Genomic DNA, 25428 nt, shown 5'->3' on the forward strand with positions numbered 1-25428 from the left:
TCCCATGGATAATGTACTGTAGTTTGAGAACTGTTTTTCAAGTGTGCATTTGGAGCAAATCGAGCAGGTGCAGAAATACATAAGCTAGGATGATTGACCATTTGCACTTTAGCAGTTCGCCACATGGGGCACTCACACAGAGAACTAGCAGTTCTCAAGGGTCAGCCTTCCAAAGAGATATGTGTTATGTGTTGGTTTATGCAAGATGTTCCTTCTTTCAGCCCCCAATAGCTCATCACATCTTTTAAATTGCTTTTTCTTGTGGTCAAGTTCTCCTCACTAGTCCTTCAATAAGGCATTGCCAACATAGTTTCAGACATGTAAGAGAGAATGGGTCAATCAGAAATATCTAAATGGGCAGCCATCTTAGTTTGTATTCTGTTGCAACAAAACTAACAAACAGTCCTTTAAAAAATGATCAATTTAACTTGAAATGTATGTTCCTGGTCTTCAGTCAATTGTGTCTGAAGAAGTGGGCTGCAGACTACAAACGCTTTTGCAGAATAAATCATTTTTAAGTCTTCAAGGTGACACAAGACTCTTTGACCAAAATCCTATCCATGGTTATGTGATTTATGTGTCCATAAGGAGAACTGCACAATGCTATCCTTCATTCCCTGGGTGTGCTCCCTTTCATAATGGCTGGTCACTCAGTTGTCCTTATACAGCTACAGGATCAGTCTCTGCTGACTGACTTATCCATGATCCGAAAATATTAAAAATATTGAAAGAAAAATCCTAGAAATATATATTTCTAAAGATGAAGTTATCAGAACTGGCCATTAGACAGAGGCAGAGGACATGCTATGCATCCTGTTTGCTACTAAAACATGGTTCTCTACAATCCACATTTTTCAGCATTCACGGGAGGGGCTTGGAAACGGTTCCCCATAGATATGGGATCGTACTGCACATAAGCAAGCAGGATCCTAGATTCTAGTTGGCTTGGTTGCATTAGCAAGCAGAGTTCATGTCTACAGCAAGGTATGTGCAAAACATGTCCCAAGAGTAATTTATATCATTATGCAATATGAATTATTTCACAAGACTTTTTAACCTAAATTTGTGCCAGCCAAATATTATATGACTTGAAGCAGAACCTTACATTTTAGGGCTATAAACTGTTATGTTGTACATAAACTGTAGGCTAAATATAACAAAAAAGGGGAAATTTTGATTGATTGATTAATATATTCATTTAAAGCTTTCTTTATTAAAACGTTGTTTTAATCTTGTTCTGCATGCTAAATCAGACTAACCTCTAATTGGTCACCTCTTTGAAATCAGAGAGCTACATATACTTGCTAAATAAAGGTACATGGGGCTTCCATATTAAGAAAGTACTGTATCCATTTTCTATTTTCCTCTCATGATTCAAAACCACATGAATTTGTACAGGAAAGTTCCGATTACTCAGAGACTCTTGGTTGCTGAGTCTTTGTGTCATCTGCCATTTAGCAATACAAACACCACCCCGGCAAAATCTGCTGTGAGAAAAAGATGAGTGTAAATGCAGGGAAATACAAAGAAGCAAAATTATGAGACGATGAATAAAGACATAGAAAACAGAGACAAATTGCAAGCAACACAGATTTCAAAGTAACTTCTGTTTTCTGTTGCTTTACAGCGTACAATTAAAAACCGAAGCATGCTGGCTAACACCTGTTTTGCTACAGTGTTAGGGCGACCCCTTGTGGTGAGAGATAAACATTTCCAGAAGGGAAAAACATGTAGTTTGGAATATTGATCCGCTGAGAAACAAACAAATCAATTATATCTATTTCAGCGACCAAACTAGGTTAGATTATAGATATTTGTGGACTTTTTCTGTTAAAAGGAAAAACCTACAGGGAATGAGGATTGGATTAGAGGTTTGAGAATGGGGCAACTCTTTCCTAACCTGCCCTTTTTTCCTAATCTCTCTCAATCTCTCTCTCTCTGTATTTACAGCCAAACTGTAGGCTCCAGGTAACCCATAGTAATAGATGAGGTCATGTTGGTGTTCAGGAAACCTGATGGAGGCAATCTTTCATGTCTGAAGAATCAGAATTGCAAAGAAATGATGCACTTGTGGCCTGAACACTACTCACAACAGAAATCCAGCTAATTTGCAGATTATGGGGAGTGAGAAAAGCTCCTGCTGTGATAATTGCACACAATCCCTTCTTGAGGAATTCGTTCTTCTAGAAATTATTACCTGCAATGTATCATTTAGCCCTACGGTTCCAGCAATAACTGCCAAGAGTCTAGTGGCACATTAAGCACTAATATGTTTTCTTTGGCATCAGGTTTTATAATAAACCACAGTGTTCTTCACTATTGAGAGATATATTGACCTTAAAACTATAGCATTTTTTTTCATGAATTATTTTGAATAATGTAGTGACACAGCTGATGAAATGGGTTGTGGTCCATGAAAGCAACTGCCAAACAAAAGTGGCTAGTTTTTAAGCTAGCACAAGAGTCTTTGTCCTTTTCTTCTTGTTGTTGTTGTTGATGATAAGATATGTCATCAAGTTGCCTCGGACTTTGGCTACCCTATGAATGAGTGACCTCCAGAATATTTGGTCCTCAACAGCCCCGCTCAGCTCTTGTAAGCTCAAGGCTTCAGATTCTTTTAGGGGGTGGGAATGCATCTCATATTCAGTATTCTGCTTTTCCCGCTGCCTTCAATCTTTTCCTAGCATTATGGTCTCTTACGGGGAGTCTGACCTATTTAAGTGAGTTTCCATGGATAAGAAGGGGTTGGAACCCTTGTGTTTTGAGTCCTGGTCCATGACTCTGCCCACTACATCACACTAAGTACCATTGTTCATTAGGTTTACAAAAGATTCCTTTAATCATAAAATCATAGAATGGTGAAGTTGGAAGGGGCCTATAAGGTCATCAAGTCCAACCCCCTGCTCGATGCAGGAATACAGATCAAAGACTATCTGCCAGGTGGTTGTCTAAGTTTCTCTTGAATGCCTCCAGTGTTGGAGCACTCACCACCTCTCGAGGCAATTGGATCTACTGTCCACTTCATTTCATTTCATTAATATATGTTTTAAATACCATTTTGGCCACTCTGGGATTGTGGCCAAAATGGAATATTAAATGAAAGAACATTAATTAAATAAATATAACCACTTCTATCTCTATTGTATCAACAATACACCAGATCTATTGATCTGAAATGGGCATTTCTGAGCATGTATCCTTTCTGAATACATTTCACAACACAATTTAAGCACATCATTTAGTGATAATATAATCATATTTTTAATAAGCACATATACCTACATAGATTCATTTTAAGGGAGATCTGTCTGGTTGGATCCAAACCTCATTTCATTTAAATATCTAATATTTTCCCTTTGTTCCTCTTCTTGTTTCCCACCTTGCATTTAGTGGATTTATAACAGGAAAGAATCAGATTTTGTCAGTCTGGTGAGCTTATGTTGTGTAAGCACTAGGCACACTGCAGTAATGTTGTACTGGAAACAATGAAACGGGAAGAAACAAGTCAATCAAACCTCACAAGTTAGCTAGTGACTGTTCATTATAGTCTTCTGGAGGCAAACGCACAGCTCTGTACTTTCTCAATTTAGGGAGTTGTCAAGCTGACTCGTCCGCTATGCCTGGCTACTCAGAATTTTACTTCAATATAGATCATGGTTATCTGGAGGGACTGGTCCGAGGTTTTAAAGGTGGAATTTTGAAGGCTGCCGACTATGTGAATTTGGCACAGTGTGAGACTCTGGAAGGTGAGCTGAGTTAGTTTTGCAACTTTCAGAAGTTTAATTTGAGTTTACGTAACAAAGGGCAAAACCTTGTTGTGTAAAGTTACGCCGTTGTAGATTAGATTTAGTGGCAGTAATAATTAATTTAAATAATCTGGAGGTAAATTTTGGCAATTAAAGCCTGATCCCAAGGCTTCCCAAAGACTTTTCTTAGGGAGCTTTGGAAGTTAAAAAAAGGATAGGAAGCTTTCTATTCATTTGCATTAATTATTTTTGGCAGCAGATCTGGTTGACATTGCTGTAGTTGTACGCAACAGGATTTTGCCCTTTGCCTTCATCTGTGGGAGGGGGTTGCATCCCAATCTTGATACTTGATTAACTAAGTACTGATCAAAGAAAATTTTAACATGTCATTGGGTTGAAAGAATAAAGGAAAAAGGGATCACTCTTCAAAAAAAAGGAAATTATAATGAAGATGAAAATAAAGCAACTAAATTGTTGATAGGAATTTTAAAATATTGTATGCTTTTGACCAGAGCTATGTTTATACAATACAATTCAAATAATTATGAAAATATATAACACTGAGGCAACAATATGTAAATACATAAAAACACAGTTGTGGATACTAGTTGTATCCTACTAACGATCCAATGTTACTTCACATTTAAGCCACTGCTTATACTCAACTGGACTGGTGTCTCAAAACTAATAATATAGACAAACACACAGCACTTTGGTGAGCTAAATCACAGACACAGTATACTGGCAGAACACTGGCTGTCAAAGCAACATTGGTTTACTGTTAGGCGGGAAAAAGACAAAAAAATGATTCTTTTGGTCCCATCCTTTACAAAAGGAAGAAGGATGGCAGGACTTTGAGGGGCTTTGGGCAAGAGAAAGTACAATATCCATTTTTCTAAATATAGGCAGAAATGCAAGATGGCGCCTCCTCTGTCTGATTAACTACCAGAATTCTAATAGTAAGCCAGTTTCTACATTATTCTACTATTCTAATAGTAAGCCAGTTTCTACATTACAGTGAGTCCCTACTGTAAAGGTGGATGATATGTTTTTCTGTTCTTTAATAAGGAACTATGTAAGATGATCAAATTCTGTGTTTCCTTCATTATCAACATCCCACTGCAGAACTGGCTGCTAGGACAATGCCATGTTTATGTTTGGAGGGAATATATTCTTCTGATAATCTGGGGCTTGCCCCCCCCCAAATTTGCTGCCTGAAGTGAAAGACAAAATGACACACATATCCTAGCAACTGTGATTTGAATGTATCTTAGGCACCTACCCAGCCATTTTCAATGGGGGCCATATGTCCCCGTGGGGTGAGCCCTGGAACATTTGAAGGGGGCAACGGACTGGAAACAATTATTTACACACCACCTTCTAAGATTTGTTATATGACTCACACAATTCTGAGTCTATATTCCTCTCATATTGTGCTTGTAGCTAGGGCCAAAAAAAAAAAAAAAAGGAAAAAAAAGGACTGAGAATGACTGGTTTGGACTACACATCCCACAAACAGTGGCCAGTGGTGATGTGAATTATAGTCTACAGCATCTCGAGGCTCTCAGGCTGAGGGAAGCTACTGTACCTATCTAGTTTCTGATGCAAATAGCCCCTCACATATTAAGGCTATAATATACATATTTGAAGGTCAGTACAAGATCAGAGGACAAGATGGTTGGACAGTGTCATCGAAGCTACCAGCATGAATTTGACCAAACTCCGGGAAGCAGTGGAAGATAGGAGGGCCTGGCGTGCTCTGGTCCATGGGGTCACGAAGAGTCGGACACGACTGAACGACTAAACAACAACAAACAAGATCAGAACACAGAAGTGCTACATTTTTTTTGAATCACAACTCCCAAGAGGGAGTTGTAATCCAAAAATAGTTACTTTTTCAAAGTCTCCAGGAGATCATTTGTCTACGCATACGGATTTATTTAAATCCACAAGGACAGCTAAGTTTGTCAGTCACTTCCTTCTCATTGTGTGGCTACAGATGCATCTGAAAAAAAAGAGTAATGAATGCTGGATGCTTCAAGTCATTTGACTCCATCTCTTGGTGCCTGTAAGCACAAAACGTATGCAATGTTTCACCAACAGAGTCTTGTTTTGACTTCTGTAGCACTTTGTTTAATGTTCAAACCTTCATTCGCTTATACCAGCAGGTTTCAGCCTAAAGCAGAAAAGAGCAGGAGTCATACAAGGAGGGACATACTGACATGAACTGGTGTACAGTACACGGAACCTCCAAGAACATTTACATGATTCAAAGCTGAGGCATTTGTCCTTGTGAATGACTTCTAAGAGGAGCTTGATATGGAGAGTGCTTTGGTATCAGATATTCTCATCTATTTTTTTTTCCTCTCAGGCAAATTTACTTTTGCAGGTTTTGCACAATACTGGTACTGAGTAACAAAATTCCCATTGTTGATGATAAACAAAAACCCTAGTAGTGAAAGACAGGCTGCTCAGTTTCCTCAATGAAGGACAAGTTTGGGCATCTCTGCCACAGTAACCTTATCCAAAATGTGTATAGGTACCATGGGTAGAATGGATTCCTTTAGCCCTACCCCTCCTGTTTCCAGTTTTGTTGTATCACCGCCTGTGGAGAGCAGTGAGCCTGAGGGAAAGAACTCCTTTTGGTGTGAGCTGGGATGCTGAAGCCTTATTCAGGCATCATAAATGCAAGTGTTGTGTACACACTCATAGGATAGAACCTAGTGTGACTCCCCACCATCATCACATTCTCCACAGTTTGGAAGCTTGGTCTGAAGAGAAGAGTTTCCTGCTTATGTGTAGGCTTAAAGCCTGAGAAATCAGGATTTTCCAGGGTCAAAACACATGTAGAGAGTCCCCCATGGGATGTGGACACTCTACTCTTCAGATTTGTTGTTCTCTATGTGTGGGAGAGCGACAAAACTGGAACTAGAGGACATGGAGATAAACTGCTCTCTTGTGCAAATAACTACTGTGGGCTACTATGCACTGATGTCCTTAAAGTCCCTACATGGTGATCTGTGCTTTGCTTTTCCTCATATGCACAAGAACTAAACAAATCTACATGGTAGACTCAGACAACATCTGGCCTTGCTACCAGATGTCACATTCATTCAGAGTCATGGCAGCCATTACTGGCCTAGACTTTCCCTGGGATCTGTTCTTTGTGGTCAAAATAGACAGTAAGATTAGCATGTCATTAGAACTGGAACTTCCTTGAGAGGTAAAAGACTCCTGCTTATCCTACCACAAATGTTCCTCACCTCTGTTTTAGTTCGCTTTTGTTTTGGGATTCATCATTAGGAAATTAAAACAGGTTTCATTTGTAAGAGTGATTGCTGAAATATGTAGCTTTGCAGGATTTCTTGTAGGTGAAGGGAAAACACACTCTCAACTTCTAATTGTGAAGCTGACATTTTGTCTAGTTTGATCCTTCTGTAATCAAACATTGGTAAAATCGGATGATGTGCCAGAAATTAGGTGACAGAGCAGCACTGAGTGGTAAAGATCTGGAATTGTATCAGAAATGCAGGTTTCAGTCTCTGCTCAGCTGGAAAGATCATACTACATCCTAGGACCAGTCACCACCTCTCAGGGTTTTTGTTGAGATAAAAAGGGAGCAGGGAGGACCATGTGTGCTGTCTTGAGTTGAATGAAAAATAATTGTACGTACAGTGGTGCCTCGCTTAACGATTGCTTCGTACAATGAAAAATTCACTTAACAATGGCTCCTCCCCTCCTCCAACGATGGCTTTTTTTGAGTGATCTTGCGCTTTACTTAACGATTTTCCCTATGGGTGATTTTCGCTTAACGATTTCGGGACCATGCTTCGCTTAACGATGACAGTTTTAGGTCCCCTTGTTTCACTTAATGTTTTTTTTACAGCCCCGTTTTTGCTATTTTTAAAATATTCTAAAATGTTTAAAAAATGTTTAAAATGCTTGGAATCGTTAGTGCACCTAATAAAACCTTCGTTAACTTAATTTGGCTTTGTTCTGAGTCTTTTTGAATTTTTTGTGAATTTTTCCCCCATTGAAATAGGCTTCAATGCATTTCAATGGGTTTCGCTTAAAATTTTTTGCTATGGGGATTTTCGCTTAAGGATGGTAATCCATTCCAATTGGAACAGATTATCCAGTTTTCAATGCATCTCTATGGGAAATGGTGTTTCGCTTAACGATGTTTTCACATAGCAATTTTTTTGGAACCAATTAAAATCGTTAAGTGAGGCACCACTGTACATTATTCTGCTGGTTATATTGTGATCTAATTTCAAATTGTCACTTCCTACTCTAACCATAGCAAACTGGCAGGGAGGCATTTGCAACAAATAAATTAACATATACCCATTGATATGTTGGCACCTGTTGGTTGCTTTACATTTATATCATAAGAATATGTTGTCTTATTACATCATCTAGTTAAAACCATCCAGTGTGCTCCATACATGATAAATACAGTTGTATGAATCATTGTCAGAGGCTTACTTGCTCTCTGCTTCTGATGTCTGAAATAACATTTTTTTTAGAACTAGGTCTGTCTACAGTAGGTGGCAGCTGTTACAGTACCAGTTCTGCCTGTATAATTTCAATAAACAGTTTCTTAACCAGATGCCTTGAGTGCTTTCGTCTTAAAATAATCAAATATAAGATCCTATGAAATTCCTATTGGTTATGGAAAGAAGAATAAAACATCAGCAAAAGGTGGGAAGAGGGAAAGGGAGGAAGGTTCAAATTACAAAACAGCAACAGCTGTTGCACATGCAATGTCTGAATAAGAGTACAACAGGAAATGGGAAAATGGGAAAACAAAACTACTGTGATTTATGAAACCAAGTTTTGGTGTTTGTTTGTTTTTTGCTCTAGGTGTTTAGCCCTGAATCAACTATCATTTACAGCTTTGTTCTTATATTAAAACAAAATATGGTTTAGAGGTTTTTGGTAACATCTGGAACTAACAATTGAGTATAAAAAGGAAAAATGAAAAAAGATACAAAGATGGCATTGTATATTTTGTAATTTTGAAGAGAACAAGCCTGTTTTATTTTTTTTTTAAAAAAAATCCCTTCCATTCTATGTTAGATCTGAAGTTACATTTGCAAACCACGGACTATGGAAACTTCTTGGCCAATGAAACTGGCCCTCTCACTGTTTCTCTCATTGATGACAAGCTGAAATCCAAACTACTGACAGAATTCCACTATTTCAGAAACCATGCTTTTGAGCCACTTTCCACGTTCCTAAACTATATTACGTAAGTAATGTTATGTGCTCAGATCATGAACTTATCAGGATATAACAACCAGAAGAAGGTTTAGTATCCTTTTAGTACTCAAAAAGGTGAACATCTTAAAGTATGAATTATAAAATCGAAGAAACCCTAATACACTCAGGAAGCTCTTTTTTTATATGAGTTTTAGATAGTGAAATACTATTGTAACTACCTGTTTCTTCTACAGCTGCTTTTTCTATAGTTGCAGGTCTGTTCCAGTGTGCATGAAGACATATAGTAGGTTGTGGATCAAGCAAGGAGGATGCGCCACTCTTATGTGATAGGCGGAGGTGATCCTGATGGATAACTCCATGAGCCAGTCATGGGGATGTATATATATCCCCATGGCTCATTAATGGCCCATGGATTTATTTATATAAATCCATGGGCCTTTTACCTTACCATGAACTAGTTTGAAGAACTTGATTTGGACTGAAGAGCTGTCACAGGACAGTCCTAACTTGACGGCATCTTCTGCTTGAAAGGTGCTTCAGTACAAGCTTAGTTTCAAGGTAGAGAATCATAAGAAGGAAGATAAGGGGCTGTGAAGCCACCCATCTGTCCTTGGCCTTTGGATAGCAGACCAAACAGGCACACAGGACATATTTTCATGGTCTATCTCAGTGGTTCCCAACCTTGCGTCCCCAGATGGTCTTATACTACAACTCCCAGAAGTCCTGGCAAACACAGCTAGTCTTTAAGGCTTCTGGGAGTTGCAGACCAAGAACATTTGGGGACCCATGATTTGGAAGCACTGGTCTGTCTTATTATGCAGAGATGAACTAGGCTTCTGATTAAATTAAATTATTTGCATTTCTATATGTGTATCCTTAATATATATATCTTACACTGAATTAAAGCTTAAGATGGATGCCTATGGATCTCCAAAATGAGATGTGTCACTATAAAAGGGGACAAAAGAAGACAACAGACTTTGTTAATGCTTGCATTTATTCACCTAGATACTAGATATCAATTAATAAAGAGAAGTGTTATGCAAATCTTCATGTAGTGATTAGTATATCCAATCACTTCAGCCTTTGCCTTAGTTTTGATCATGTATTTTCTCTTATTTGGAGATCTGATCTGTAAGCAGCCACCTTCAATCTTTACTTAATAACAAAGAATAAGAACAATGTATTAAACAAATTTAATAAATTAATAAAAATATTGAAATCCAAATGATATCTGAATAATACTCCTTTGACCTATTATAAGCTATATGCCTAGATATTTATCTTTTAATACATCATTGTAACATTAGACTTTATTGCTTCCTTCATGGGGTTCTTTTTTTGCTTGACAATCAAATTATAATTGATTTCTTCACATAAGAGTGGTTGAATAGATTCTGTGTCCAGATTCATTTACTGTTTAGCACAAGAACTATTAACTTGCCTAATGAGAGCTCAGCTAGCATGGTTTTTAAAATTTTTAATTCCTTATGCATTATTTTACATACAGGCAATCACCCACCAGATATATTGTTGGTAGAATTCTCTTAATATTTCTTCAGTAAAGACTACTCATTCAGCTTGAAGAGTGACTCAGTTCCTCTTTAACACTTTCAGCTTATTTTAAAGAGCAGCTCCACCACCTCACCCTCCTTCTCTTTCTCAGATCAGGATTTAGCAATTAAAAAAAAAATTACAACAAGATCCATCCCTTTTGTTCTGATCTTGCTGCTGTTCACTTTCCCCTATCAACATTACATGCACCTTTTTCTTTTTCAACTGTTAGATTTTTTTCCTTCTGCTTCAGTGGAAAACTTGTTCATTTGTTCTCCTCCTCAACTCCTACTTTCCCTGACTAATAGTCTGACCTCATTTCCTAACTACCTGCGATCATTCCCCCACCCCACCTCTCCTTTTACAAGTTAACATATCTCTTTCTTCTTGTTCCCTTTGGCATATAATGCCCAACAGTCTCTCCTCTTCTTAACAAACAAGCTCTTGGTCTTCTCCCCCTTCTTTCTCTAATTATTGCCCTCTGTTTCTTTATTGACTTCTGCTTCTAAACGTCTTATATATTAAAGAACTTTTAAAGCAAATTTTGTTTCTATAGGTGGGTTCCCCCTAACATAGCACTGTTTTTAAACAACCCCCCCCCATATGAGAAGTAACTGGAATTTAATAGGTTGGGGGCAGCTAAATATACATAGCCAAGGCCTATAGTCATGCACCAGTGTATAGTGGATATTTACACGTTATTTATATTTTCATGTTACATCTGCTGAAAGAGGATCAGTGCACCTTTATGAAGTCCTAGCTATTTAACTTTCCCATTTGCCAAAGATTCTTTCTTGTTTGGATTTTCAAAAATCATTTTTTTCCTTGAAAGAAAGATGTATTTTGATGTGCTTTTCTTGCACTAGGTATAGCTATATGATTGACAACGTGATTCTGCTGATCACTGGCACACTCCGTCAACGACCCATTGAAGAACTGGTTCCTAAGTGCCATCCTTTAGGCAGCTTTGAGCAAATGGAAGCTGTCAGCATTGCTCCAAACCCTGCAGAGTTATTCAATGCAATCTTGGTGGATACACCCTTAGGTATGTTTGCTAATAAATATGTGTAAGTTGAAGAATATGATCATTTTCTGGCACAGCTATCATTTTCCTCATTGTCTTTGTCTTCCTCCGCTACTGCTTTAGCCTAAAGAACTTATGATCCATCAAACTGAACACAGCCAATCATCTAATTAACTGTGATTTGCCAATATACTACATTATATCTGTATAATGTATTCTGTTTTCATGTCAGGCAGGCATAAAGCCACCATGTAGGCCTGGTGGAGCGTATTTGGTTCATAAGATTGCAAGCTGTGCTGGACTGCTCTTCATGAATACAATTTAACATTTTACCCTGATTAAAAAATGAATGAATCTAAGGAAAAGGGAGCATTATCTTAACATATATGAATTGTGCTGTGGTGGTTGAACTGCAGTACTGCAGCAAAGACTCTGCTCATGACCTGTGTTCAGTCCCAGGCTCAGTTAGCCAACTCGAGGTTGACTCAAACTTCCATCCTTCTGAGGTTGGTAAACTGAGTGTCCATCCCATGGGGCGGGGGGGGGGGAGAGAAATGCATAGCCTGCATAATTAAATTGCAAACAGTTCAGAGAGAGCTCTGAGCACCATGGGCCAGTATATAAGCATCACACTGTGCTTTTTGCTTTGAGTCACATTTGCCCCCCCACACACACACACCTTTTTGGCTCCCAGGACCTTCCGGAAATATTGATGCAATACAACTTACCACCCAAAATTGTAGTTGTTGCTTCCCAGGCACTTTCTCGGCTTTGTGGCAGCACTTTACTGCTTAATATATCTTATCTTATCTTGTTGGAGGTACTTAGCATCTATTGCTAGAGAGATCTAGTGCTGTAATTCAGGTGATTGGGGCAAAGAATTGAAAGATTGTGAGCATATCTATCTACTCATTAGCTATACTCGAGAATCCCAAGTATCTCATCAAATCGCAAATCCCAGGAGTCTGACAATAGAGCCATAATTGGTTCTCAAACTGCTATAGTATAGTATAAATATGTATATGAGAACATTTCCAATGCTCATCTATTTCTGTACAGTGCATAAGCAACTGTCTGCACTTTAAGAGTCAGTTGGAGTTTTGCATTAGCAACCACAACATTTTCAAAGCAGCATTTTTCCTGGCTATATAGTATATAGTACAAATCAGAAATGTTTAAATATTATTTATCTTCCTTCCTTCCTTCCTTCCTTCCTTCCTTTATGAATGGGGAAGGGTGTGCCCCTGTAATCTCTGACCACTGACTGGAGATAACAGAGACATTCGCCAAGCAGAGAAGCAAAGAATTCTGTGCTTCTGTATGCATGGACAAGGCATGAAATGGATATCTGGGGGAAAGGGAGGCTGTATGACAGCTCAGAGAAAAGCAGAGTTGGACTTCTTGGACAATGATAGATTTCCATCTCCCTCTTCATTCCTCATTTCAAATCATTGTGATAAGTGGACTTTGTTTTTAATGGGTTTATGACTTAGCTTGATAACTTAAATGTGATTCCTTTCAGCTGATTTCTTTCAAGACTGTGTATCTGAAACTGACTTGGATGAAATGAACATTGAAATTATGCGCAACAAACTCTACAAGGTAAACACGCTCTGGAATCAGCAGTAAAAATTAAAGCAAAGGGATAGGTGTTGTGTTTAACCACTAACAGGAAATCCTGGAATGATTACTAGTATTAATGGAAACTAACCCTACATTTCTGTAAGGTAAGCTTATACCGTACAGAAGAAATGAGGGTAAGTAAATATACCAGGGCCTCTGCTTCCTCTCCTTGGTGCTCATAATATGCATTTTGTTTAAATGTAAGTGAGAGAATTCTGCTTATTTAACTTATATGCAGAATACATCATGCAAAAGGCAGTCCTGGAGGAATCCCAAGCCGGAATCAAGATTGCCGGAACAAATATCAACAACCTCCGATATGCAGATGATACCACTCTGATGGCAGAAAGTGAGGAGGAATTAAGGAACCTTATATCCAGGGTGAAAGAGGAGAGTGCAAAAAACGGTCTGAAACTCAACATCACAAAAACTAAGATCATGGCCACTGGTCCCCTCACCTCCTGGCAAATAGAAGGCAGTGACAGATTATACTGTCTTGGGCTCCATGATCACTGCAGATGGTGACAGCAGCCACGAAATTAAAAGACACCTCCTTCTTGGGAGAAAAGTGATGACAAATCTAGACAGCATCTTAAAAGGCAGAGACATCACCTTGCCAACAAAGGTCCACATAGTCAAATCTATGGTTTTTCCAGTAGTGATTTTTGGAAGTGAGAGCTGGACCATAAAAAAGCTGACAGCCAAAGAACTGATACTTTTGAATTGTGGTGCTGGAGGAGGCTCTTGAGAGTCCCCTGGACTGCAAGCAGATCAAACCTATCTGTTCTGAAGGAAATCAACCCTGAGTGCTCACTGGAAGGACAGATCCTGAAGCTGAGGCTTCAATACTTTGGCCATCTCATGAGAAGAGAAGGCTCCTTGGAAAAGACCCTGATGTTGGGAAAGAGTGAAGGCAAGAGGAAAAGGGGACGTCAAAGGATGAGATGGCTGGACAGTGTCATCAAAGCAACCAACAAGAATTTGACCAAACTCTGGGAGACAGTGAAAGACAGGAGGGCCTGGCGTGCTCTGGTCCATAGGGTCATGAAGAGTCAGACACGACTTAACAACTAAACAACAAAGTGAGATAATACAAAGAACAATCACTTTATGCTTCTTCCTCCTTGCCTGAAGTTAATTCTTCCCATTTACTCCTGTGATCAAATGTACAAGCACCCACTGTATGTTAGGAGATGATTCATCAGATTGCGCAGAAAGATGTACCAGATACCCTTTCAATACAATGCTAGGCAGCTTTCCTCAGAAGTAAGTCCCATTCTGTCCAAGGGTACTTCCAGTCCAAATGACACCAGTGGACTGCACAGCTACAACATAGAACAAGGCAATGTCTCCTTACATCTCTAATCCCACTTTTAATTTGGCCCTCAGTGACAGGCACAGAAGCAATTCCTGTTTGGCCAGAACTGCTGGATAGCTCAGTGGTTTAGGCAGCCAAAGCTTGAGAGTTTGATTCCCCACTGTGTCTTCTGGATAGGGCTGGAATTTCCTTCCAGCTAGCTCTACAGTTCTAAGATGATCAGGATCGTGATGTAAGCTGGATAGGTTATATGTATTGTTAATGCGGGGGGAACAGTGTTGAGAACATATTAGCTTAGTGTTCCTCTTGCAGGAAACAGGATGTTATTCATAATTTTCAAGCACTCCAAGATAAAACGTATCAGTGATATTTCAAACAAGGTGTGAATACATTACATTTTTCTCCCATTCTTTAGGCTTATCTTGAAGCCTTCTACACTTTCTGCAAAAAGCAAGGTGGCACCACAGCAGATATAATGTGCCCTCTTTTGGAGGTAAGTCAAGCCTGGTAGCCAAAGATGTCACTTGAAACTGCCCTACGGTACCTTTAACTGATGCAGGGCTGAGCCAATTGCCACTGGTTTTCATCATCACAATTCCTCCATGGCCTACTGAAAGACATCTAATTGTGTTTTTTTTTTCATTTTTTAAAAACTAAAAGTCCTGCCATGCAGTTTAAGATATCTGTTTTTAAACCAAATTCTAAAGTACAACAAGGCCTTCATCAGTTTTTCAGGTTCTGGGCCAAGATTATTATGCCATGAGTAAGGGAGATCAAAAACCTTTCCTCCTATCTCATTTTATTCAGTAATTCAGTGGTTCCTAACTTTGGGTTCCCAGATGTTCTTGGACTACAATTCCCAGAAATCCTGGCTGGCACAGCTAGTGATAAAGGCTTTGGGAAGCTTTCATCCAAGAACATCTGGAGACCCAAGGCTGATAACAGCTGATACACACACTCCACCATGGGCATTTTTTTTTAAAAGAAATAATTTATGTCAAAATAAAATTCTACCTGAAGCACATCTTACTGTATATTCAAGCTCTAATAATAGGCTTTCTATAATGTCTGTGACTGCCCTGAGGGTCAACAATTTTCATCCTAATTCTAAACATAGATTCAGAAGAATTATTAACACTTTGGTCAAGTGGTGATAGGCTATACGAGCAGGATCAGTCCAAGAGGTTTTGTTGACCGAGGCAAAAGAAAGGGTACCTGCCCAGCCACTCACCAAAATTCCCATGCAAAAGTGAACTGGGCAGGCAGTTGATTTTGGCTTCAACACTAGTGATGGGACCATATCCTCAACAACAGGCAACTGCATGGCAGACTAGTATAGGGGGTATAGAAAAGATGAAAGGCACAGACATCTCTGCCCACAACACAGAGAGGTTCAGGAGAAATGGCTGCTTCGATGTTGCTGCTGCCTTTCCCCTGCACCTGCTGCCAGAGGCAGTTGCCCCACTCTGCCTAATAGTAGGGCCCACTCTATGCCCGTTAAGTACTTTTTTAAATGACAAGGTAATGCCTACAGAGTGTTTTTAAAAGGAATCCCACAAACTTGGAAGAATTGTGATGTCTCATGATAATTGTATCTATGAAGGAGAAGAATAAAGAACATCAGGCCACATGAATTCATCTTCCTTGTAAGGCTTTTGTTTGTGTTTGCTGAGGATTGTTATGATTTTAGAATACAATTGTAATAAATTCTTTCCGAAACAAAGTCAAAGAAAATAGTTTTGGGGGGAAAAATATAGCAGTTCTGATACTTCTGAATTTGCTCCAGACCTGCTGGCAACTACATCAATATCTGTCTCTTCTTTAATTTAATTTGCTGCACATTCATCCTGGGCCAGGAAGGTCCCATTGCTGTAATGCTTACATTGTGCATTATAAATTCTCAATGTACCTGCATTCTAGTGATTTTTTAACTCTTTCATGCCAAATCTTCTGTTGCAATCCCATCTTGTCCCACAATTTGCAATGTGACTAGAAGAAAATGTCTAAGAGACAGATAAAGCATGCATTTACACAGCTTAGAACTGTGAAAACCGAAGCACAATACAACCACCAATAAAATACTGTACCATGATGGGGCAGTTTAGGAACCTTACATTACAAATTTTAAGGGGCATTGTCTTGGCGAACCAAAATGCAAGAGGGAAAAAAAGGATATCCAGGCGCTTTAACCAAACTGAATAATACTGAAGAGCTGGCAATGCAAAGAAAACCTGCCAACCTTTGAATGTTGAAAGATTTTTTTCCCATAGAAATCCACTGCATGGATTTTTTAATTGAAGGGGGAGAAAGCAAGGAAATTTTGAATAGAATTGCATATATCTGAATGCCATTATTGAAAGAAATGGTTGTAAAAGAAATAGTAGGTGAAGGTGACAGGGCTGAGTGGTGCCCATTGAAGATGGCAGGGCAGAGGCAGGGCTGGCCCTACTATTAGCCAAACTGAGGCAGTGGTCCCAGGAGCAAAAGGGTAGGAATAGTGAAAGTTTCCCACACTCTGACCTCAGCCAATAATAGCATAACATCACATGCAGCAACACCATCGGTGGTGGCTCCTGCATGCCACCAAAAGAAGCCTTGGCCTTACACCCCTATTTCATGCCTTTCTGCTCAGGTGTCAAAAGATACCAGCTGGTTTCTTCCATAAGACTTGGATGGGAGAAGTCCTAGAGGTGATTTTGCTGTTTTTGGTGGCCACCTCTTTCGGAGTGCCTTGTCTGAGGAACCTTCACAGCTAGGTGTTAGTGAAAAAACCAGCCAGTGTCATTGGACCCAAATGGAGCAGAGTGGAAGGGGGAAGCAAGACCACTTTTATTTTGGTTTCAGAAGGGGACCACTGCTACTGGTTCTGTGCATGGTGAGAGGTCCACAAAATAATGGTGAATCCAGCTCCTGCAAAATGGGTGTTTGGGGCAATTGGGATTCTTCTTTGAGTGATGGGAAACTTTGGACGATTCCACCCCAGGGTGGAAGACACAGCAAGCAATGGCAGGCAGAGCCTGGGGTGGTAAGTAGAGCCTGGGCAAAAGTGAGTGCTATTCCAACACAATCTTGACCCAGGAGTGTCATTTTATGGTAAGCACTAAGGATGTGGTACTGCCTTTCAGATGAACATGTAAAAATGAGCTGAATGAGAGATGTGTTTCTGGCATGACGATGGAGTGCAGCACACCCACAGATGGCATGATTGCATGTTGAGGAAGAGGGGGGAAACGGTGAAGCTGAGGGAGAGCACCTATTTCGCCACAGAAATTAACCTTCCTTGCCTTTCCTGCTGCAAAGTCTAAATAACCAAAATCTATTCTGTAGCCATAGCACTACTAATTTCAGATCCAGGGAAGAGAAAGAGCAGAGGAGAGAGAGGACAGGAATTAAAGAGAGCATAGGCTTCCCGCATTACCCTGTGTTGTTGTTGTGTGTCTTCAAGTCACCTCCGACTCATAGTGACCTAATGAATGAGCGATCACAGCAGTCCCTATCCTCAACTTCCCTGCTCAGTTCTTGTAATCTCAAACCTGCAGCTTCCTTTAGGAAGTCAGTCCATCTTGCATTTGGTCCTCCTATTTTTCTACTGCCTTCCCCCTTTCCCAGCATTATTGTCTTTTCCAGAGAGTCTTGCCTTCTCATGATGTGCCTGAAGTAAGGCAGCCTCAGCTTTAACATAATTGTCTCCAGAGATGGTCCAGGCTTGATTTGCTCTAGGACCTATTTGTCTGTCTTTCTGGCCATCCAGGGTATCTGCCTGGCTCTCCTCCAGCACCATATTTCAAAAGAATCAATTTTTTCTCCATCAGCTTTCTTTCCTGTCCAGCTTCCACACCCATACATGGTGACTGGAAATACAGTACATGAGTGTGGATGATCTTGGTCTCCAGTGACACATCCTTACACTTGATTATTTTTTCTATTTCATTCATTGCTGCCCTTCCACCCTTTTTATGGCTGGAAAAAAAACAGGAAGATAAAAATAAAGATCGAACAGAGCAGCCAGCTCTGCAAATGGATTTTTCTTGTCCAAATGTCCTTCTGGACCCTCCAGTGGTCTCCAACCTTTTTGGGACCGTGGACCGGCTGAGCCTCTGAGGAAGGCAGGGCATCCCCCGCACTCATGTGGGCGTGCACCTGCTTGTGGGTGCATGTGGGAAGCAGTGGGGGAGTGTGTGTGTGCCCATCAGTGGTGGCATGAGCGCTCCCCACCCCTTCATGCATGCACAGGAACACCTACATGCCCGCCCACCCATGCACCCACCCCTTAGCTTGGGCACTCAGGCGCATGCATGAAGGGGTGGGGGAGTGCTCACGCCGGCGCTGGCACACACGTAGGTGCACAAAGCAGCTGTGGAGAGGAGAGTGCATGCAGGGGTGAGTGGGAGGTCTGTCTCTGCAGCCTGGTCCGGCTCAGGCCATGGACTGTCACTGGGCTGCGGACCACAGGTTGATGACCTCTGCCCTATCCTACACCATTCAGTTGATGGCCTGCCCAGAGTTGCCCAGTTGAATAAATGATGGAGGAGAAGTTTGTGTTTTTAACATATTTCTTATATATACTGTAGCTATATGAGAATAGAAAGCATATGGAGGCCCTTCAGATGTTGCTGAACTCCTATCAGTGCTCACCCTTGCCTATGCTGGCCAGCAGATCTGCTGGGAATTGCAGTCTGAGGACATGCAGAAGGCCACATAGTCCACTGCCCTCTTCATAGTCTATGAGTGATAAAAAGATCCAATGGTCTTTTCATTGATCATTAAGGGCACTCAGTGATCATCTCTCGAGATGAAGCCCCAATGTGAACATTCCATTATATCTGTAATAGCAAAATATGCCTCACTCTAACTGTGTTGACTAACTAATATGTGACTGCTGCTTCAGAGACCTCCCTCTTATCTTTTGAAAAGTACTCTCCTGGAGTTTCCTCCATTTGAGAGGAGGTGGCTGATGAATAGAGAAAGCGGTCTGGTGTCCTACTCATCTCTCCCCCCTCCCTTTTGTTGCTCAGCTGAGGTCTTAGGATCATGTGGTGACTGCATTGACAGAGGCCTTCTGTTGAGGTTGTATAAGAAGACAAAAAGGCTGAAATTTCGTTCTGTTAAGGAAATCCATCTTATTTATAGTAACTGGTTGAGTATCCATGCTACAAGAGCTATTGCTCTGTCCAGCTAAGAAACAAGAAGAATCAGATTAGTTGAGAAAGAAGGAAGGAGGCCTAAGAGTACCAATCTGAATCTACACCCAGAAAAGATAAAAATGGGAAAACAAACTTGTGGCTGTCTATTTGTTCTGTTCCCCCTCCCCAACTGTATCACTTGCTAAATGCATTATTGCTTATTCTGTTAATCTTTTGGCAGGAGGCCAAGTCCATTATCACAGGCTTTTCAAGTTCTGTGACTTAACTCAAGTGCAGCTTTATTGCTTGGTTTTGTTACAAGGCAAGATTTTATTTTCTTTCTATGTCATTGTGATCTATCATCTGATGTGTGTTTAGTCGTTTAGTCGTGTCCGACTCTTCGTGACCCCATGGACCAGAGCACGCCAGGCCCTCCTGTCTTCTACTGCCTCCCGGAGTTGTGTCAGGTTCATGTTGGTTGCTTCGCAGACACTGTCCAGCCATCTCATCCTCGGTCGTCCCCTTCTCCTCTTGCCATCACACCTTCCTAACATCAAGGTTTTTTCCAAGGACTCTTTTCTTCTCATGAGATGGCCAAAGTACTGGAGCCTCAGCTTCAGGATTTGTCCTTCAAGTGAGCATTCAGGGTTGATTTCCTTTAGAACTGATAGGTTTGTTCTCCTTGCAGTCCAGGGGATTCTCAAGAGCCTCCTCCAGCACCACAATTCAAAGGAATCAATTCTTCGGCGGTCTGCTTTCTTTATGGTCCAGCTCTCACTTCCATATATCATGACAGGAAAAACCATAGCTTTGACTATTCGGACTTTTGTTGGCAAGGTGATGTCTCTGCTTTTCAAGATGCTGTCAAGATTTGTCATCGCTTTCCTCCCAAGAAGAAGGCGCCTTTTAATTTCAGGGCTGCTGTCTCCATCTGCAGTGATCATGGAGCCCAGGAAGATAAAATTTGACACTGCCTCCATATCTTCCCCTTCTATTTCCCAGGAGGTGATGGGACCAGTGGCCATGATCTTAGTTTTTTTGATGTTGAGTTTCAGACCGTTTTTTGCACTCTCCTCTTTCACTCTCATTACAAGGTGTACAAATACATTAAATAAGTAAATATGAATTGAGTAATACAGGGAGCAAGGCTCAATCTGAGACACAGCAGCAAATGAGAAAGGATACTATCGAACAGCAGCTTAGGTGGCTGGATACAAAACAGGCCAGGGCTCCTGCAGTTGTGTAGAAGAGAGACTCTCAGAAGGGACGGCTTGTTATACCAGGTGTATTTGCTGAGGGTCCCTTTTCTGATACACCTACTACAGGAGCCAAGTCTTCTACATTTGGCTACCCAACCTGCTACACAAGTGCTATAACTGGCATAGGTTCCAGCAGCAGATATTTGTGGATTTCCTGAACTCGTTAGACTGGAAATGATACCATAGATCTAATATTAATTGATCTTTGCATTCCTGCTTGAACTTCCCATGCTATGGTGGTGCTTCACACTCCCTGGTACAAAAAGAAATCAAACTAAATTGCAGACAAAGGGTGGCTCAGTGCCATTGTTTCCTAATAAGACATTAGGAAGATTATCTGATTTTGACCACAACCCCTAGAAGCAGTAAGACTGGCTAGTCGTCCCTTTTGGAGCTGTGCCCCCCCAATTTTTTTTTCCAAGTTTTGTTCATAATCTGGGTCTGATATGTTTCACTTGTATAAATGTTTGCCCATCACTGCACAGTGCTAATGGTATTTGCACTTCTTTAAAGCCAATTTACATTATTGTTCATTAGTAGAATATAATGTGAATTCCCAGCTGGGAAGAAATTTACTTTACCTTCATGTTATGAAGAAATACATACACATACACCTCACACATCATGTAAGAAACATCACATTCAAAGTCAAATCTGCCTTCCATCATAGTAAGAGAAAATATATGCAAATATGTGAATTCTTTTAGAGTATTTTGGTGACATTAGTTCTACTTCATTTAATAGTATACCTGTACAGGTGTTCTTTAATGATTAAAAGTGTATTATCAAAAACTGATGAAAATTGTTTTTATTTTTTTTTTAGTTTGAAGCAGACCGCCGGGCCTTCATCATCACCATCAATTCTTTTGGGACTGAGCTGAGTAAAGAAGACAGACAAAAACTGTATCCAAAGTGTGGAAAACTGTACCCAGAAGGCTTAGACATGCTTGCCAATGCAGAGGATTATGAGCAAGTAAAGGGCATTGCAGACTACTACGCTGTATGTAAATACTTGGTAGTTCCTAACAAAAGCTTACTGTGTCTACCACATTCCATAGTGTGCATTGCCAAAGAAAGAACATTAGGTATTTGTTCAGCCGGGTTTTAAACAAAATGACGCAAACAGAGTGCTGATTTTCAGTGTGTCTGACCAAGAGAAGGATGTGGGGCAATAGCCAAGGGAGAAACCGATCTGTCTGTTCTAATTTTGTATAGCTCTTAACTGGTCGAGACACAAAAAGCTAACTGTCCCAATAGCTCTGAGCTTGGAAAGGGCACTTCTTAGATTACAGCTCACAGAATCCTCTACTAGTGTGGGTAGCTGGGAATCTGGGGAGTTGCAATCTGAAAAAGTAGGTTCTCCAAGCTGGTCAATAAACAACTCACCATTTGCTATAGGGCCGGTGAGCAAGCTCAGGCAATTGTTGGAACACAACCCCTTTCAGCCAGAGTTTCTATCCCAGATGTGACCCATGGTACTTCTCCATTTGGCCCACATACCCAGGCAAGGAGTAGAGCACTGGCGCCACAACTTCTAAGCCTTCTTCTTGCATAAGGCTCTGTGACAATAGTAAACCTTCACTAAGCCATGACAGTAGTGCAGAATCTGGAAGAACTCCTCATGCATTATGTCCTATTGGTATGGCAGGGCAGGATATGCTCTCTAGTGAGAATGCAGGAATCACTGAATCTGCTGGGCACAATTTGAACCTACTCAGATGCAGAAAGACAGCAAAACATGTTTACCCCCTGCCTCTGGACTGAAGTATTAGACTAGTACTTCAGACTCTGGAACTTTTAATTGATTCATTTCATGCCCATTTCTACAACCAGCTGGTCCAGAAGTAGTTATACATGCCTGAACCCTTTTCTTTGTAATAAGTATCCATATGGCCCACTAGGTCTCTAGTTTGGCCCCTGAAATCTCTATGACTTGAGTGCTGCTGACTTGGCAACCCTAATCCTTGTGGTCCTGCCCTGAAGATATAAAGGTTACAGCCCACATAGCCTTGTGCTCAGGGGAACATGAACACTGCCAAGAAGCATAGCCAGGCAATGAAGATTTAGCATCAGGTGAGGTGGATTTGCATAGCTGTACCTAGGGGACCAAGGAAAAGGGCATCAATCACTCATAGTCAGCGATGGCTTAGGGTGACCACAACTGGACTGGTTAAACCTGACAATAATTAAAACAGTATAGAATGCAGATCCAGTCACTGGGCAGTCTGGCTGATGTACCAGTCTGCATCCTGGGAGATACTACCAGAAGGGCAGTACTTGGGCCTGCCAAGTCATTAAATTAAGGTCCTTGGAAGTGGGACAGACCTGTCTGCCCCTAAGCCAAGCTGGCTGCTAAAGGTCTTACCCCTACATCCTTTATGGAGACCTCTCACGGTAAAAGGAGGCAGAAGCCTTCACTATAGTGATTTTCCATAAAATTATTCCAGTGTCCATCCACATATAACAAAAGGACCAAAAGGGAAATGATGCTACTGATGTCTTCTTCCTGAGAATCACTCAGTGCTCCCTGTTGGCCTAGTAGCATTAGAAGTCAAATCCAAGACCCAGATTTGTCTGGAAATGGGTGCAGTCCAACCATGAATTGCATTCTCTGTCATTCCCAGATGACGCTTGTCTTGTAAATAAGAACCCAACAAAGTGCAAGAAAGATCATAGCTACAGGAAACCCAAAACCAGCTTTCAACCAGTTAATTTCATGTGGCTGTATCTTCATGTTCCATTCCGTGCATGGATGCTTTGGGTAATCATGTATACTTCTTGCAAATCTTGAAGATCATGTTGGGGTGATATTGCTTAGTCTAAAGCAATTTGCTAATATAGACATGCCTGAGTTCACAGGCATTCAGTGCTTGAGACAGGAGTATTCTCCCTCCCACTATAATCTGGAGATGTCAGAAGCTACAGAACCTGAGACCTTATATAGGCAAAGCAGGTGCTCTGTCCTTGTTATGAGCTACCCCTCCACACTCATGAAAAGAAAATTTAAAAACCATTCTGAAGAATCTTATTAGTGGAGGGGCAAGAAAGAGCATATATAGATTAGACCTGCACATGTAAAGAACCTATTTACAAAAGATTTGCTTCTACACAGAAAGAAAAAGTATATGTATGCTGCGTTAACAGCATTGATGATACTTTGTACTTTCAGGAATACAAGGCTTGCTTTGAAGCTGTTGGCAGTGGTACAGGTGAAAAAACATTAGAAGATGCTTTTTTTGAACATGAGGTGAGATGTTCTTTGTTTTGAAGCTCTTTCTTTGCTGCATTCATTTATTTCAACTTAGAATCAGTTGTGATGGAAAGTACTGATGGAGATGGCCATGTGTTTATTTGAATTGAAGAGCTAAAATTTTAATACTAGGAGTGTGGAAGAAATTGTCTAGGTTTATTTTTTTGTGCAAACTTACTATATTAAGAGCCTTTGTGTAGTTAATTGTGAACTGAACACGGTCATGTGTCAAAGTCCTCCATTTTGAGAATTTTGCCATATGTTTCACAACTCTTAAAAAGTGCATTAAAATATGCATATTAAGGAAATATTCATTTCTTCTTTGAATATCTTCATTAATGTTCTTACAGTTCAAAATGTTGCAAGAAAGCCTTGGCTGCAGCTTTACTTCAGTCTAGCTCAGGGGTGGGCAATTAATTTCTATAAGGGGGGGCCACATGAAAAATCTGAACTGTGTTCGGGGGCTGAACCAACTTTACTTAAAAATAAAAGATTAGCAACTGATCAACTTTAGACAAAAGGCTATAAATGGTTTTGATGTTCAACTTGTTCAGTGAGAGAAATCCAGTCTGTCTTGGGCTTGAACAAGTGCTTGAACACTGGACTGGAGTGAAAACTGGCAGGCTGGACAGGAGCGGCTCACAGGCTGTATGTGGCCCTCGGGCTGCACTTTGCCCAGGTTTGGTTTAGCTCTTACTCAGAAAAGAGAAAGCAGTGTTTCATTTACTGATGCTACTATGTTACTATTTGCTGTTTGTAAAGCACTTGGAAATCCTGGTGAGGGAAAGATATACTGTAATGGGTTTTTTAAAAATTCTGAATGAGATGTATTTCTTCTTGTATATTTTTCTTAAGGTCAAAATGAATGTCCTGGCATTCAACAACCAATTCCATTTTGGAGTCTTCTATGCCTACGTAAAACTGAAGGAACAAGAAAGCAGAAATGTCGTATGGATTGCTGAATGCATCTCCCAGAGACACAGAACAAAAATTAACAACTACATTCCCATTTTTTGAAGTAGCTACTGATCGTGCATATTAGCAATAGCATCTAGTTAATATTTTGGGTTCTTTATAAAATTCTCAATTATGTTGTAAAAAAAGATCAGCTTTATCAGCTCAACAAGACTGTCAGCATTTATTCATATGGTTGTGTCACCATGTGATCAGCTGTTAAAATGAATCAGCTACTGAATAATCAAAATGGATTCGGCAATTCCCAGTCTACTGTATGAAGTGTCCCCAGGCTTTACAGAGAACAATATTTGCAAAGCTGTGAGAGGCTATCATCTAGTTCAGTGGTCC

At 40.4% G+C, this 25428-nt stretch overlaps 1 protein-coding gene across 1 annotated transcript; it reads left to right on the forward strand.

The window, feature by feature from the left end:
• Positions 1 to 89: 89 nt before the first annotated feature.
• On the forward strand, positions 90 to 25428 carry ATP6V0D2 (ATPase H+ transporting V0 subunit d2). The gene is made up of 8 exons (XM_020804965.3): positions 90 to 3746; positions 8829 to 9000; positions 11393 to 11571; positions 13073 to 13152; positions 14907 to 14984; positions 21697 to 21873; positions 24043 to 24120; positions 24979 to 25428. The coding sequence occupies exons 1-8, from the start codon at positions 3617 to 3619 to the stop codon at positions 25138 to 25140; spliced, it is 1056 nt and encodes a 351-aa protein (XP_020660624.1). The 5' UTR covers positions 90 to 3616; the 3' UTR covers positions 25141 to 25428.

Source organism: Pogona vitticeps, chromosome 4 (genome assembly GCF_051106095.1).
Source record: "Pogona vitticeps strain Pit_001003342236 chromosome 4, PviZW2.1, whole genome shotgun sequence".
NCBI lineage: Eukaryota > Metazoa > Chordata > Lepidosauria > Squamata > Agamidae > Pogona > Pogona vitticeps.

Bases quoted from the DNA above. Each gene is read 5' to 3' on its own strand.
- ATP6V0D2 (XM_020804965.3), top strand. From the start codon at position 3,617: ATGCCTGGCTACTCAGAATTTTACTTCAATATAGATCATGGTTATCTG. The intron at 11,572-13,072 runs GTATGTTTGCTA...GATTCCTTTCAG, and splicing joins CTTGGTGGATACACCCTTAG to CTGATTTCTTTCAAGACTGT. The intron at 14,985-21,696 runs GTAAGTCAAGCC...TTTTTTTTTTAG, and splicing joins TAATGTGCCCTCTTTTGGAG to TTTGAAGCAGACCGCCGGGC.